Below are 18,489 nucleotides of genomic sequence, written 5' to 3' on the forward strand. Positions count from 1 at the left end.
GCAGGTTTTTGCGATGTAGGGACTGAGACCCTGATTCCAGTGTTGTGTAACTTACTGGGCTTCTTGCTGTAGTTTTGATAAAAACACAGGTTTTTTTTCTGCTAAAAGTATAGTAATGCGCAGAGCACGGTATAACCCTGCCCACACCCCTGATTGGCAGCTTTCTGTGTACACTGGGCATAGGCAGAAAGCTGTCAATCAGTGTTGCGGGTTACGCAGAGTAGAACTAAATAGCAGGAGGCAGCTAGTCTGGCAGTGATAATCTCCTGCTGACAAAACAGTGATTGTAGTGAAACAACAAGACACAGACCAGTAAGTGACACATGCCTGGAATCAGGGTCTCAGCCCCTACATCATGCTGCTCACACATTACATAGATAAATCCTGCTGACAGATTCTTTTTCCGATCAATAATAATGAAGTGATAAGGATCAGTGAGCGGGTGAGTTGGGAGAATCAGTGGCAGGTGATCAGGGGATGGACCGGCCGCAGCTCTGGAGCTCACCTGCCTCTGTTCTCCATCCTAGAAGTGAAGATGAAGCTGTGGACACCCCCGCCATCCTCTCGCCTGCTCTACGCCCTCAGCGCCCTCTGCGCCGGTCTCTTCTTCACCATCATCGTTCTGATCGTCGTCTTTAGAAGTAAGTGTAAAGCTCGGGGCGACCGTTCCCCACCAATATCCGGATGAGAAGTGGAGGCCACCACATGGTTCCACCACTCAGTCCACCGCCATACAACACTATGACAGCGTGAAAGCATACCGCCAATGTCACTGCACGGGCGGCGGACCACAGCCCGAACAACTGTATCAGTATCCTGGGTGCGGATACCAAAAAGCAATGATTAAATGGGGAGCGCTCCTGTGCAGTCCGCCATCGCCCCCCGTCATTCTCCCTCAGCGTCTAAAGTCACTACTACGCGCCCACTGTGTAGAGATGTGCAGCGCTGCAGACCTCCCGCCACGGAGACCGGAGCAGCGGAGGAACAATGGGGGGATGAGCATTTATTATCAATCAACGAGTACACTGCTGGCCATAATACTATATAGATGACTATGGGGTGTGCATCATACTATATGGAGGACTATGGGGGTGCATCATACTATATGGAGGACTATGGGGGTGCATCATACTATATGGAGGACTATGGGGGGTGCATTATACTATATGGAGGACTATGGGGGTGCATCATACTATATAGATGACTATGGGGGTGCATCATACTATATGGAGGACTATGGGGGTGCATCATACTATATGGAGGACTATGGGGTGTGCATTATTCTATATGGAGGACTATGGGGTGCATCATACTATATGGAGGACTATGGAGGTGCATCATATTATATGGAAGACTATGGGGGGTGCATTATACTATATGGAGCACTATGGGGGGTGCATTTTACTATATGGAGGACTATGGGGTGTGCATTATACTATATGGAGGACTATGAGAGTGCATCATATTATATGGAAGACTATGGGGGGTGCATTATACTATATGGAAGACTATGAGGGTGCATCATATTATATGGAAGACTATGGGGGGTGCATTATACTATATGGAGGACTATGAGGGGTGCATTATACTATATGGAAGACTATGGTGGGTGCATTATACTATATGGAGGACTATGAGGGTGCATCATATTATATGGAAGACTATGGTGGGTGCATTATACTATATGGAGGACTATGAGGGTGCATCATATTATATGGAGGACTATGAGGGTGCATCATATTATATGGAGGACTATGAGGGTGCATCATATTATATGGAGGACTATGAGTGTGCATCATATTATATGGAAGACTATGAGGGTGCATCATATTATATGGAAGACTATGAGGGTGCATCATATTATATGGAAGACTATGAGGGTGCATCATACTATATGGAAGACTATGGGGGGGTGCATTATACTATATGGAAGACTATGGTGGGTGCATTATACTATATGGAGGACTATGAGGGTGCATCATATTATATGGAAGACTATGGGCGGTGCATTATACTATATGGAGGACTATGGTGGGTGCATTATACTATATGGAGGACTATGAGGGTGCATCATATTATATGGAAGACTATGAGGGTGCATCATATTATCTGGAGGACTATGAGTGTGCATCATATTATATGGAGGACTATGAGGGTGCATCATATTATATGGAAGACTATGAGGGTGCATCATATTATATGGAAGACTATGGGGGGTGCATTATACTATATGGAAGACTATGGGGGGTGCATTATACTATATGGAGGACTATGAGGGTTCATTATACTATATGGAGGACTATGAGGGTGCATCATATTATAAGGAAGACTATGGGGGGTGCATTATACTATATGGAGGACTATGAGGGTTCATTATACTATATGGAGGACTATGAGGGTGCATCATATTATAAGGAAGACTATGGGGGGTGCATTATACTATATGGAAGACTATGGGGGGTGCATTATACTATATGGAGGACTATGAGGGTGCATCATATTATATGGAAGACTATGGGGGGTGCATTATACTATATGGAAGACTATGGGGGGTGCATTATACTATATGGAGGACTATGGGGTGTGCATTATACTATATAAAGGAATATGAGGTTGCACTATACTATATGGAGGACTATGAGGGTGCATCATATTATATGGAAGACTATGGGGGGTGCATTATACTATATGGAGGACTATGAGGGTGCATCATATTATATGGAAGACTATGGGGGGTGCATTATACTATATGGAGGACTATGAGGGTGCATCATAATATATGGAAGACTATGGGGGGTGCATTATACTATATGGAGGACTATGGGGTGTGCATCATACTATATGGAGGACTATGGGGGTGCATCATACTATATGGAGGACTATGGGGTTTGCATTATACTATATGGAGGACTATGGGGTGTGCATTATTCTATATGGAGGACTATGGGGGTGCATTATACTATATGGAGGATTATGGGGTGTGCATCATACTATATGGAGGACTATGGGGGTGCATCATACTATATGGAGGACTATGGGGTGTGCATTATTCTATATGGAGGACTATGGGGTGTGCATTATTCTATATGGAGGACTATGGGGTGTGCATTATACTATATGGAGGACTATGGGGTGTGCATTATTCTATATGGAGGACTATGGGGTGCGCATTATACTATATGGAGGACTATGGGGTGCGCATTATACTATATGGAGGACTATGGGGTGTGCATTATTCTTTATGGAGGACTATGGGGTGTGCATTATTCTATATGGAGGACAATGGGGGTGCATTATACTATATGGAGGACTATGGGGGGTGCATTATACTATATGGAGGACTATGGCGTTTGCATTATACTATATGGAAGACTATGGGGGTGCATTATACTATATGGAGGACTATGGGGTGTGCATTATTCTATATGGAGGACTATGGGGGTGGATTATACTATATGGAGGATTATGGGGTGTGCATCATACTATATGGAGGACTATGGGGGTGCATCATACTATATGGAGGACTATGGGGTGTGCATTATTCTATATGGAGGACTATGGGGTGTGCATTATTCTATATGGAGGACTATGGGGTATGCATTATACTATATGGAGGATTATGGTGTCTGCATTATTCTATATGGAGGACTATGGGGTGCGCATTATACTATATGGAGGACTATGGGGTGTGCATTATTCTTTATGGAGGACTATGGGGTGTGCATTATTCTATATGGAGGACTATGGGGGTGGATTATACTATATGGAGGATTATGGGGTGTGCATCATACTATATGGAGGACTATGGGGGTGCATCATACTATATGGAGGACTATGGGGTGTGCATTATTCTATATGGAGGACTATGGGGTGTGCATTATTCTATATGGAGGACTATGGGGTATGCATTATACTATATGGAGGATTATGGTGTCTGCATTATTCTATATGGAGGACTATGGGGTGCGCATTATACTATATGGAGGACTATGGGGTGTGCATTATTCTTTATGGAGGACTATGGGGTGTGCATTATACTATATGGAGGACTATGGGGTGTGCATTATTCTATATGGAGGACAATGGGGGTGCATTATACTATATGGAGGACTATGGGGGGTGCATTATACTATATGGAGGACAATGGGGGTGCATTATACTATATGGAGGACTATGGGGTGTGCATTATTCTATATGGAGGACTATGGGGTGCGCATTATACTATATGGAGGACTATGGGGTGTGCATTATTCTTTATGGAGGACTATGGGGTGTGCATTATACTATATGGAGGACTATGGGGTGTGCATTATTCTATATGGAGGACTATGGGGTGTGCATTATTCTATATGGAGGACTATGGGGTGCGCATTATACTATATGGAGGACTATGGGGTGTGCATTATTCTTTATGGAGGACTATGGGGTGTGCATTATACTATATGGAGGACTATGGGGTGTGCATTATTCTATATGGAGGACAATGGGGGTGCATTATACTATATGGAGGATTATGGTGTCTGCATTATTCTATATGGAGGACTATGGGGTGCGCATTATACTATATGGAGGACTATGGGGTGTGCATTATTCTTTATGGAGGACTATGGGGTGTGCATTATACTATATGGAGGACTATGGGGTGTGCATTATTCTATATGGAGGACAATGGGGGTGCATTATACTATATGGAAGACTATGGGGGTGCATTATACTATATGGAGGACTATGGGGGTGCATCATATTATATGGAAGACTATGAGGGTGCATCATATTATATGGAAGACTATGAGGGTGCATCATATTATATGGAAGACTATGGGGGGGTGCATTATACTATATGGAGGACTATGAGGGTGCATCATATTATATGGAAGACTATGAGGGTGCATCATATTATATGGAGGACTATGAGGGTGCATCATATTATATGGAAGACTATGAGGGTGCATCATATTATATGGAAGACTATGAGGGTGCATCATATTATATGGAAGACTATGGGGGGTGCATTATACTATATGGAAGACTATGGGGTGTGCATCATACTATATGGAGGACTATGGGGGTGCATCATACTATATGGAAGACTATGGTGGGTGCATTATACTATATGGAGGACTATGAGGGTGCATCATATTATATGGAAGACTATGAGGGTGCATCATATTATATGGAGGACTATGAGGGTGCATCATATTATATGGAAGACTATGAGGGTGCATCATATTATATGGAAGACTATGGGGGGTGCATTATACTATATGGAAGACTATGGAGGGTGCATTATACTATATGGAGCACTATGGGGTGTGCATTATACTATATGGAGGACTATGAGGGTTCATTATACTATATGGAGGACTATGAGGGTGCATCATATTATATGGAAGACTATGGGGGGTGCATTATACTATATGGAGGACTATGAGGGTGCATCATATTATATGGAAGACTATGGGGGGTGCATTATACTATATGGAAGACTATGGGGGGTGCATTATACTATATGGAGGACTATGGGGTGTGCATTATACTATATGGAGGACTATGGGGTGTGCTTTATACTATATAAAGGAATATGAGGTTGCACTATACTATATGGAGGACTATGAGGGTGCATCATATTATATGGAAGACTATGGGGGGTGCATTATACTATATGGAGGACTATGGGGGTGCATTATTCTATATGGAGGACTATGGGGTTTGCATTATACTATATGGAGGACTATGGGGGGTGCATTATACTATATGGAGGACTATGGGGTGTGCATCATACTATATGGAGGACTATGGGGGTGCATCATACTATATGGAGGACTATGAGGTTTGCATTATACTATATGGAGGACTATGGGGTGTGCATTATACTATATGGAGGACTATGGGGGTGCATCATACTATATGGAGGATTATGGGGTGTGCATCATACTATATGGAGGACTATGGGGGTGCATCATACTATATGGAGGACTATGGGGTGTGCATTATTCTATATGGAGGACTATGGGGTGTGCATTATTCTATATGGAGGACTATGGGGTATGCATTATACTATATGGAGGACTGTGGTGTGTGCATTATTCTATATGGAGTACTATGGGGTGTGCATTATACTATATGGATGACTATGGGGTGTGCATTATACTATATGGAGGACTATGGGGTGTGCATTATACTATATGGAGAACTATGGGGTGTGCATTATTCTATATGGAGGACTATGGGGTGTGTATTATACTATATGGAGGACTATGGGGTGTGCATTAAACTACATTGGGGACTAAGGGATATGCATTATACTATATGGGGGACCATGGGGTGCATTATACTATATGGAGGACTAAAAGGGGGTGCATTATACTAAATGGAGGACTGTGGGGATGCATTATATTATATGGAGAACTATGGGGTGTGGATTATACTGCATTGGGAACTATCGGGTATGCATTGTGCTGTATGGAGGACTATACAGTATGTTGTGAATTATACTATATGGAGGACTAAGGGGTGCATCATAGTGTGTAGAGGGCTATCATACTATGTAGGGGGGCTGTAGGGACCATCATACTATGTGTAGGGACCATCATACTGTGTAGAAGGCTATCATACTATGTGTGGGATGCTGTGCTGGCCATCATACTGTATAGAAGGCTATCATACTATGTGTGGGGCACTGTGGGGCCATCATACTGTGTAGAAGGCTATCATACTATGTGTGGGGCGTTGTGGGGGCTATCATACTGTGTAGGTTATCATACTAAGTGTGGGGTGCTGTGGGGCCATCATACTGTGTAGAAGGTTATCATACGATGTGTGGGCCATCATACTGTGTAGAAGTCTATCATACTATGTGTGGGGCACTGTGGGGCCATCATACTGTGTAGAAGGCTATCATACTATGTGTGGGGTGCTGTGGGGGCCATCATACTGTGTAGAAGGCTATTATACTATGTGTGGGGCACTGTGGGGGCCATCATACTGTGTAGAAGGCTATCATACTATGTGTGGGGCACTGTGGAGCCATCATACTTTGTAGAAGGCTATTATACTATGTGTGGGGCACTGTGGGGGCCATCATACTTTGTAGAAGGCTATTATACTATGTGTGGGGCACTGTGGGGGCCATCATACTGTGTAGAAGGCTATCATACTATGTGTGGGGCACTGTGGGGGCCATCATACTGTGTAGAAGGCTATCATACTATGTGTGGGGCACTGTGGAGCCATCATACTTTGTAGAAGGCTATTATACTATGTGTGGGGCACTGTGGGGGCCATCACACTGTGTAGAAGGCTATCATACTATGTGCGGGGTGCTGTGGGGCCATCATACTGTGTAGAAGGCTATTATACTATGTGCGGGGTGCTGTGGGGGCCATCATACTGTGTAGAAGGCTATTATACAATGTGTGGGGAACTGTGGGGACCATCATACTTTGTAGAAGGCTATTATACTATGTGCGGGGTGCTGTGGGGGCCATCATACTGTGTAGAAGGCTATCATACTATGTGTGGGGAACTGTGGGGCCATCATACTGTGTAGAAGGCTATTATACTATGTGTGGGGCGCTGTGGGGGCCATCATACTGTGTAGAAGGCTATCATACTATGTGCGGGGCACTGTGGGGCCATCATACTGTGTAGAAGGCTATTATACTATGTGCGGGGTGCTGTGGGGCCATCATACTGTGTAGAAGGCTATTATACTATGTGCGGGGAACTGTGGGGCCATCATACTGTGTAGAAGGCTATTATACTATGTGCGGGGTGCTGTGGGGTCATCATAATGTGTAGAAGGCTATTATACTATGTGTGGGGAACTGTGGGGTCATCATAATGTGTAGAAGGCTATTATACTATGTGTGGGGAACTGTGGGGCCATCATAATGTGTAGAAGGCTATTATACTATGTGCGGGGTGCTGTGGGGGCCATCATACTGTGTAGAAGGCTATTATACTATGTGCGGGGTGCTGTGGGGGCTATCATACTGTGTAGAAGGCTATTATACTATGTGCGGGGTGCTGTGGGGCCATCATAATGTGTAGAAGGCTATTATACTATGTGCGGGGTGCTGTGGGGCCATCATACTGTGTAGAAGGCTATTATACTATGTGCGGGGTGCTGTGGGGCCATCATACTGTGTAGAAGGCTATTATACTATGTGCGGGGTGCTGTGGGGGCCATCATACTGTGTAGAAGGCTATTATACTATGTGCGGGGTGCTGTGGGGGCCATCATACTGTGTAGAAGGCTATTATACTATATGCGGGGTGCTGTGGGGGCCATCATACTGTGTAGAAGGCTATTATACTATGTGCGGGGTGCTGTGGGGGCCATCATAATGTGTAGAAGGCTATTATACTATGTGCGGGGTGCTGTGGGGGCCATCATACTGTGTAGAAGGCTATTATACTATGTGCGGGGTGCTGTGGGGCCATCATACTGTGTAGAAGGCTATTATACTATGTGCGGGGTGCTGTGGGGCCATCATACTGTGTAGAAGGCTATTATACTATGTGCGGGGTGCTGTGGGGCCATCATACTGTGTAGAAGGCTATTATACTATGTGCGGGGTGCTGTGGGGGCCATCATACTGTGTAGAAGGCTATTATACTATGTGCGGGGTGCTGTGGGGGCCATCATACTGTGTAGAAGGCTATTATACTATATGCGGGGTGCTGTGGGGGCCATCATAATGTGTAGAAGGCTATTATACTATGTGCGGGGTGCTGTGGGGGCCAGCATGGAGAGTATGTATATAACTTAGGCTGGAAACACATCTATGTGAGTAAAATCGGTCCGACTGGGCTGAAAAAAACTCGGCTGATTTTAGTTCACGTTAGGTCCGAGTGCAATGGAAGTGCGATGCTTTATCTGAATAAATTAATGATTTTACTAGCGTGTGTAATGCGTGTGTAATGCGTGTGTAATGCGTGTGTAATGCGTGTGTAATGCGTATGTTTTACTATGTCATCTGCCTTTCAGCTCTGCTACATGGCCGCTGACAGCAGACACAAACAGAGCCATGTAGCAGAGCTGAATAGCCGCTGACAGCAGACACAGACAGCCATGTAGCAGAGCTGAATGGCCGGTGACAGCAGACACAGACAGCCATGTAGCAGAGCTGAATAGCCGCTGACAGCAGACACAGACAGAGCCATGTAGCAGAGCTGAATAGCCGCTGACAGCAGACACAAACAGAGCCATGTAGCAGAGCTGAATGGCCGCTGACAGCAGACACAAACAGAGCCATGTAGCAGAGCTGAATAGCCGCTGACAGCAGACACAGACAGAGCCATGTAGCAGAGCTGAATAGCCGCTGACAGGAGACACAGACAGCCATGTAGCAGAGCTGAATGGCCGCTGACAGCAGACACAAACAGAGCCATGTAGCAGAGCTGAATAGCCGCTGACAGCAGACACAGACAGCCATGTAGCAGAGCTGAATGTCAGATGACAGCAGACACAAACAGCCATGTAGCAGAGCTGAATGGCCGCTGACAGCAGACACAGACAGCCATGTAGCAGAGCTGAATGGCAGATGACAGCAGACACAGACAGCCATGTAGCAGAGCTGAATGTCAGATGACAGCAGACACAGACAGCCATGTAGCAGAGCTGAATGGCAGATGACAGCAGACACAGACAGAGCCATGTAGCAGAGCTGAATGGCAGATGACAGCAGACACAGACAGCCATGTAGCAAAGCTGAATAGCCGCTGACAGCAGACACAGACAGAGCCATGTAGCAGAGCTGAATGGCAGATGACAGCAGACACAGACAGCCATGTAGCAGAGCTGAATGGCAGATGACAGCAGACACAGACAGCCATGTAGCAAAGCTGAATAGCCGCTGACAGCAGACACAGACAGAGCCATGTAGCAGAGCTGAATGGCCGGTGACAGCAGACACAGACAGCCATGTAGCAGAGCTGAATGGCAGATGACAGCAGACACAGACAGCCATGTAGCAGAGCTGAATGGCAGATGACAGCAGACACAAACAGAGCCATGTAGCAGAGCTGAATGGCCGCTGACAGCAGACACAAACAGAGCCATGTAGCAGAGCTGAATGGCAGATGACAGCAGACACAAACAGAGCCATGTAGCAGAGCTGAATGGCAGATGACAGCAGACACAGACAGCCATGTAGCAGAGCTGAATGGCCGCTGACAGCAGACACAGACAGAGCCATGTAACAGAGCTGAATGGCAGATGACAGCAGACACAGACAGAGCCATGTAACAGAGCTGAATGGCAGATGACAGCAGACACAGACAGAGCCATGTAACAGAGCTGAATAGCAGATGACAGCAGACACAGACAGCCATGTAGCAGAGCTGAATGGCAGATGACAGCAGACACAGACAGCCATGTAGCAGAGCTGAATGGCAGATGACAGCAGACACAGACAGAGCCATGTAACAGAGCTGAATGGCAGATGACAGCAGACACAGACAGAGCCATGTAACAGAGCTGAATAGCAGATGACAGCAGACACAGACAGCCATGTAGCAGAGCTGAATGGCAGATGTCAGCAGACACAGACAGAGCCATGTAACAGAGCTGAATGGCAGATGACAGCAGACACAGACAGCCATGTAGCAGAGCTGAATGGCAGATGACAGCAGACACAGACAGCCATGCAGCAGAGCTGAATGGCAGATGACAGCAGACACAGACAGCCATGTAGCAGAGCTGAATGGCAGATGACAGCAGACACAGACAGAGCCGCACTGTCAGAATGAACTCGGGTTAACTTCACCCGACTTCATTGTCATGCTGCGGCTCTGTCTGTGCCGCGTCCTGATTAGCGGTCACCTGTCAAGGACTCACCGGTGACCGCTAATCCCCTGAGTGACTGAAGTTAGCAGCCCTCTCTCATACTCACCGATCCCCGGCGCGGCGCTGCACGACATTCACACTGCTCCGGCGGCTTTTACTATTTTGAAAAAGCCGGCCGCTCATTAAACAATCTCGTATTCCCTGCTTTCCCCGCAGGGGACGTGCAGTCCCCCCCAATTTTAATACCAGCCAGATAAAGCCATACGGCTGAAGGCTGGTATTCTCAGGATGGGGAGCCCCGCGTTATGGGGAGCCCCCCAGCCTAACAATATCAGCCAGCAGCCGCCCAGAATTGCCGCATACATTAGATGCGACAGTTCTGGGACTGTACCCAGCTCTTCCCGATTTGCCCTGGTGCTTTGGCAAATCGGGGTAATATGGAGTTAATGGCAGCCCATAGCGGCCACTAAATCCTAGATTAATCATGTCACGCGTCTCTCCGAGATTCCTTCCATGATTAATCTGTAAGTGACAGTAAAAAAACACACACACCTGAAAAAATCATTAGAAATAAAAAACACTAACAAATTCCCTGGTTCACCAATTTAATAAGTCCCAAAAAGCCCTCCATGTCCGGCGTACTCCAGGATGGTCCAGCGTCGCTTCCAGCTCTGCTGCATGAAGGTGACCGGAGCTGCAGCAGACACCGCCGCTCCTGTCAGCTCCACGAAGCTAATGAAGGGAATAGCACGATCAGCTGAGCTGTCACTGAGGTTACTCGCGGCCAACGCTGAATACAGCTGATCGCGCTATTCCGTACATTAGCTGCGTGGAGGTGACAGGAGCGGCGGTGTCTTCTGCAGCTCCGGTCACCTTCATGCAGCAGAGCTGGGAGCGACGGTGGACCATCCTGGATTACGCCAGACATGGAGGGCTTCTTGGGGCTTATTAAATTGGTGAACCAGGGAATTTGTTAGTGTTTTTTATTTCTAATAAATGATTTTTTTCAGGTGTGTGTGTTTATTTACTGTAATTTACAGATTAATCATGGAAGGTTTCTCAGGGAGACGCCTGACATGATTAATCTAGGATTTAGTGGCAGCTATGGGCTGCCAATAACTCCTTATTACCCCGATTTGCCAACGCACCAGGGCAAATCGGGAAGAGCCGGGTACAGTCCCAGAACTGTCGCATCTAAAGTATCCTGAGAATATCAGCCTTCAGCCGTATGGCTTTATCTGGCTGGTATTAAAATTGGGGGGACCTCACGCCGTTTTTTTTAAATTATTTAATTATTTATTTCACTGCACAGTATAGAGACGCCCACTGGCTCTGCTGTGATTGGGTGCAGTGAGAGACCTGTCACTCAGCGTGGGGGCGTGTCTCACTGCAACCAATCATAGGCGCCTGTGGGCGGGGAAAGCAGGGAATACGAGATTGTTTAATGAGCGGCCGGCTTTTTCAAAATAGTAAAAGCCGCCGGAGCAGTGTGAATGCTGTGCAGCGCCGCGCCGGGGATCGGGGATCGGTGAGTATGAGAGAGGAGGGGAAAATGACCGACAGACTGTGAGAGAGGGACAGAGATAGTGACGGACCGACAGAGAGAATAGAGACCGAGAGGGAGAGACCGACTGACAGAGAATAGTGATTGACAGAGAATAGTGATTGACAGACATTGGGAGACATCGCTCGTTTCCAGTGTTTTAGGAAACCTGCGAGAAATGTATTTAGAAAATCGGATGTCACTAGGATGGTGAGTGCCGTCCCGTGACATCCGATTATTTACACGCTCCCATAGACTTACATTGGAGAAACTCGCAGTAGAAACTCGCAAAAAAGCAGCATGCTGCGATGTGGACTGAGAAAAAAATCGCAGATGAGACTGAATCATTCACTAACGTGTCCGATTCCAATGCGAGATTTTCTCACATTGCTCTACTGCGAGAAACTCGCAAGTGAGAAGCAGCCCATACAGTGTGTGTCTGTGTGCAGCATGGAGTGTGTATATAGTGCCGCCCCCGGGGCAGCTGCTTGGATCCAGACGGTCTGTGGCTCGAGGGGTCCCAGACCCGGGGGCTCCGTTACCAGTTTCAAATAAAAAGAAAATAAAAATATAGTCTGACTACGCCACTCGCGGTTTGTGGCCAGGGATGGTAGGGCCGCCGCTGCGGGTTCCCGCTGGGGGTGATGGATGGGGGCAGTGTGGATGGTGGAGCCCTCCACGAGCAGGGCTTTCCCCCAGGGGTAGGTGAAGGGTTAATGTGGAGGCGCAGCGCAATGAAGCAGTGCAGACAGAGAGGGCAGTTTGATTGTCTTTACTCACTGGTTCGACGCCCTGAGACGTGCTGGATCCAGGAGCGCCCGTGTCCTGGTGGCTGTGCGGCCGACCTGGTGCCACTCTCCACCTGTGCACTCCGTGTATGTGGCTCATCCCTGGGGTGGAGCTCCTGGAGGTCCTCATGGTGCCACTCTCCACCTGTGCACTCCGTGTATGTGGCTCCTCCCTGGCATGGAGCTCCTGGAGGTCCTCCTGGTGCCACTTCCACCTGTGCACTCCGTGTATGTGGCTCCTCCCTGGCGTGGAGTCTTGCAGGTCCTCCTGGTGTCTGGGTCCTGCCGCAAGCAGCTTGGACTGTGTAAGAGCAGGTGTCCCGGTCCTCCCTCTTTGCTGCTGATGCCTCAGACGTTAGTGGTGGCAGATGAGTCCTGGAAACCACCCGCCTGGCAGCGTTACCAGAGGGCTTGAAGTCCCGGTCTGTTCTGGGATCTGCACCCCGTGCGTGCAAAGTGCCGTGAGCCCTGGATGTCCACTCCACAGGGTACCTCTGTCCTTGGAGCTTGCAATCTTGCTCTCCTCTGAGTGGCTAATCTTTCTACTCAGGTCTTTGCTACGTTCGCTGTGTCTCAAGATTCCGTTGTCTGTCTTGACACCTGTCCTTTACTACCACTCACTCTCACTCCTCAACGCTCAACTCCTCTCCCTCTCTCTGTCTTCCGCAGACTAGCCGCACTCCCCAGGTCACTCGCTCCTCCCCCAGGTCACCTGCTCCTCCCCCAGGTCACCCGCTCCTCCCCCAGGTCACCCGCTCCTCCCCCAGGTCACCCGCTCCTCCCCCAGGTCACCCGCTCCTTCCCCAGGTCACCCGCTCCTTCCCCAGGTCACCTGCTCCTCCCCCAGGTCACCCGCTCCTTCCCCAGGTCACCTGCTCCTCCCCCAGGTCACCCGCTCCTCCCCCAGGTCACTCGCTCTTCCCCCAGGTCACCCGCTCCTCCCCCAGGTCACTCGCTCTTCCCCCCAGGTCACCCGCTCTTCCCCCAAGTCACCCGCTCCTACCCCAAGTAACTCGCTCCTCCCCCAGGTCACCTGCTCCTCCCCCAGGTCACCTGCTCCTCCCCCAGGTCACCCGCTCCTGCCCCAGGTCGCTCGCTCCTTCCCCAGGTCACCCGCTCCTCCCCCAGGTCACCCGCTCCTCCCCCAGGTCACCCGCTCCTCCCCCAGGTCACCCGCTCCTCCCCCAGGTCACTCGCTCTTCCCCCAGGTCACTCGCTCTTCCCCCCAGGTCACCCGCTCTTCCCCCAAGTCACCCGCTCCTACCCCAAGTAACTCGCTCCTCCCCCAGGTCTGGTCCCTCCCTTCCCAGGTGGCTGCCTGTTAGCTCACAGTGCTCTGTCACCGGCTCTAAGGGGGGTGTCCCAGGCTCTATTGGGGGTGTCCCACCCTGGTTGTGAGTGTAAGTGCCCTGGTGTCCTGGTGTGTGATGACTGGCACAGTTATATTGAACTTGGGCTGTTACCTTGTTTTTTTGACACCTGGTTACCGCAGGAGTGTCACAATAACATACAGTGTGTGTACATGATTGTATGTAGCATACAGTGTGTGCAGCATCCACATACAGTAAAGACCAAAAGTTTGGACACACCTCATTCAAAGAGTTTTCTTTATTTTCATGAGTCTGAAGATTGTAGAGTCACATTGACGGCATCAAAACTATGAATTACCACATGTGGATTGAAATACTTAACAAAAAAGTGTGACACAAGTGACAATATGTCTTATATTCTAGGTTCTTCACAGTCGCCCCCTTTTGCTTTGATTACTGCTTTGCACACTCTTGGCATTCTCTTGATGTGCTTCAAGAGGTAGTCACCGGAAATGGTTTTCCAACAGTCTTGGAGGAGTTCCCAGAGATGCTTAGCACTTATTGGCCCTTTTGCCTTCACTCTGCGGTCCAGCTCACCCCAAACCATCTCGATTGGGTTCAGGTCTGGTGACTGTGGAGGCCAGGTCATCTGGCGTAGCCCCCATCACTCTCCTTCTTAGTCACATAGCCCTTACACAGCCTGGAGGTGGGTTTGGGGTCATTGTCCTATTGAAAAATAAATAAATGATGGTCCAACTAAACGCAAACCGGATGGAATAGCACGCCGCTGCAAGATGCTGTGGTAGCCATGCTGGTTCAGTATGCCTTCAATTCTGAATAAATCCCCAACTGTGTCACCAGCAAAGCTCCCCCTCACCATCACACCTCCTCCACCATGCTTCACCGTGGGAACCAGCCATGTAGAGTCCATCGGTTCACCTTTTCTACAAAGACACGGTGGTTGGATCCAAAGATCTTAAATTTGGACTCCTCAGACCCAAGCACAGATTTCCACTGGTCTAATGTCCATTCCTCGTGGTCTCTTCTGCTTGTTGCCGGTCCTTAGCAATGGTTTCCTAGCAGCTATTTTACCATGAAGGCTGCTGCACAAAGGCTACTCTTAACAGTTGTTCTAGAGATGAGAAGGTGTGTCCAAATCTTTGGTCTGTACTGTATATAAACACTAACACTGCGGTTGCATTTCTCAGTAATCACCAATGTAATTGCTGCGGATTGATCGGATGATTGGATTGTTTATGCCGGTACTAAGATCCTTGTTCTCAGGAGCACATGTCCCAGTGTACACAGATGTGCCTCCGATAACATGATGTGTGGGGGGCAGAGCGAGCTGTTAGTGAGAGTTCTGCCCCATCATTTTTTATCCGCCTGTGTAAAGAGGCCGATAAACCAGTGCGGAATGACTTGAACATGGTGGATCGCGCTCATTGAATGCCCTGAAATCAGTTCATGGAAATGCAGCTGGAAGGTTTCGGCGTGATGAAGCACCATGGTGGCATCTGGGGCTCCACTTTTCATTTTTGCCTAGTGTCACACTATCTAAAACCGGCTCTAGGCACATGTCAGCACATGTCAGAAAGGGGTTAAATGGAAGACATTTTCCTGGGTCTCATGCCCTTGAAGAAGCTGTGAAGGCGAAACCCTGCGTTGGGCAGGACGCTGGGCGGAAGGTTTTGTCTTCCATCGTTGGACATGACAGGTACCCTATAATACAGCGGCCGGTGGTGTGTGCGGGTGTGTGCGACACCATTCAGACTGTGATGGTAATTTTGTCTTTTACTTTGCTTTTTTTGTCAGAGTGTTTTGTGGACTTTTCGCCGCCTACGTAGGACGGGCTCCACTCTGGATACAGACCTCCTATGCGCAATAGTTGGCGCTTTTCTTGAGACTTTTTATAACTTTCCTTCTGCTCTTTTTCTCTGGTGGTCCACTTATTTTATATACCGAGCCAATCTTGCTCCAAAACCTCAGTATACAGCCTGCCTCTATAACCGCTGAGCTGTAGCTTGCCATAAACCAGAGAGCCGCTGGTAAAGCCCACCGGTGTCCAGCCATCAGGACATGATTTGCCCTCACTTACCTTGTCACAAGTTCTGTGGACTCGGTAGCCACGCGCTTCATGGGCCATTCCCACCTCGCTCTCTGTGCATCGGACATCATTTCCCCAGAGAGCCATTCCCACCAGAGGGCCATTCCCACCTCGCTCTCTGTGCATCGGACATCATTGCCCCAGAGAGCCATTCCCACCTCGCTCTCTGTGCATCGGACATCATTTCCCCCAGAGGGCCATTCCCACCAGAGGGCCATTCCCACCTCACTCTCTGTGCATCGGACATCATTTCCCCCAGAGGGCCATTCCCACCAGAGGGCCATTCCCACCTCACTCTCTGTGCATCGGACATCATTTCCCCAGAGTGCCATACCCACCAGAGAGCCATTCCCACCAGAGGGCCATTCCCACCTCGCTCTCTGTGCATCGGACATCATTTCCCCCAAAGGACCATTCCCACCAGAGGGCCACTCCCACCTCACTCTCTGTACATCATACATCATTTCCCCCAGAGGGCCATTCCCACCAGAGGGCCATTCCCACCTCGCTCTCTGTACATCATACATCATTTCCCCCAGAGGGCCATTCCCACCAGAGGGCCATTCCCACATCACTCTCTGTGCATCGGACATCATTTCCCCCAAAGGGCCATTCCCACCTCGCTCTCTGTACATCATACATCATTTCCTCCAGAGGGCCATTCCCACCTCGCTCTGTGCATCGGAGATCATTTCCCCCAGAGGGCCATTCCCACCAGAGGGCCATTCCCACCTCGCTCTCTGTACATCATACATCATTTCCCCCAGAGGGCCATTCCCACCTCGCTCTGTGCATCGGACATCATTTCCCCCAGAGGGCCATTCCCACCAGAGGGCCATTCTCACCTCGCTCTCTGTGCATCAGACATCATTTCCCCCAGAGGACCATTCCCACCTCGCTCTCTGTGCATCGGACATCATTTCCCCCAGAGGGCCATTCCCACCTCGCTCTCTGTGCATCGGACATCATTCCCACCAGAGGGCCATTCTCACCTCGCTCTGTGCATCGGACATCATTTCCCCCAAAGGACCATTCCCACCTCGCTCTCTGTGCATCAGACATCATTTCCCCCAGAGGGCCATTCCCACCAGAGGGCCATTCTCACCTCGCTCTCTGTGCATCAGACATCATTTCCCCCAGAGGACCATTCCCACCTCGCTCTCTGTGCATCGGACATCATTTCCCCCAGAGGGCCATTCCCACCTCGCTCTCTGTGCATCGGACATCATTCCCACCAGAGGGCCATTCTCACCTCGCTCTGTGCATCGGACATCATTTCCCCCAAAGGACCATTCCCACCTCGCTCTCTGTGCATCAGACATCATTTCCCCCAGAGGGCCATTCCCACCAGAGGGCCATTCCCACCTCACTCTCTGTGCATCGGACATCATTTTCCCCAGAGGGCCATTCCCACCAGAGAGCCATTCCCACCTCTCTGTGCATTGGACATCATTCCCACCAGAGGGCCATTCCCACCTCGCTCTGTGCATCGGACATCATTCCCACCAGAGGGCCATTCCCACCTCGCTCTGTGCATCGGACATCATTCCCACCAGAGGGCCATTCCCACCTCGCTCTGTGCATCGGACATCATTCCCACCAGAGGGCCATTCCCACCTCGCTCTGTGCATCGGACATCATTCCCACCAGAGGGCCATTGCCACCTCGCTCTGTGCATCGGACATCATTCCCACCAGAGGGCCATTCCCACCTCGCTCTGTGCATCGGATATCATTTCCATCATCTTCTATTATTTCTTACGTTGACGCTATAATATGTTGATTATTCAATCACAGCTCCTGGAGAGAAGCCGAGGGACCGCACCACTGAGTTCCAGATTGGTAACCTCAGCGAGAGCATGATGGTGAAGGTCGGGCAGCTGTCTCAGGACGGTGAGTCATTTATGAGTGGAGTGGGTCAACACCACAAGCCGGTAACTAGAGTGTGTC

At 49.0% G+C, this 18,489-nt stretch overlaps 1 protein-coding gene across 1 annotated transcript in view; it reads left to right on the forward strand.

Moving 5' to 3' along the window:
• The first annotated feature begins 532 nt into the window (after positions 1–532).
• The window catches only part of LOC142302206 (asialoglycoprotein receptor 1-like), a 90,579-nt gene continuing 72,622 nt past the window's right edge, over positions 533–18,489 (forward strand). The window contains exons 1-2 of the mRNA XM_075343300.1: positions 533–641; positions 18,337–18,432. Of these exons, the coding sequence (XP_075199415.1) occupies positions 536–641; positions 18,337–18,432 (202 nt within the window). The 5' untranslated portion in view covers positions 533–535. The remainder of the gene's footprint in view (positions 642–18,336; positions 18,433–18,489) is intronic.

The sequence above is a fragment of the Anomaloglossus baeobatrachus genome, chromosome 4 (assembly GCF_048569485.1).
Source record: "Anomaloglossus baeobatrachus isolate aAnoBae1 chromosome 4, aAnoBae1.hap1, whole genome shotgun sequence".
NCBI lineage: Eukaryota > Metazoa > Chordata > Amphibia > Anura > Aromobatidae > Anomaloglossus > Anomaloglossus baeobatrachus.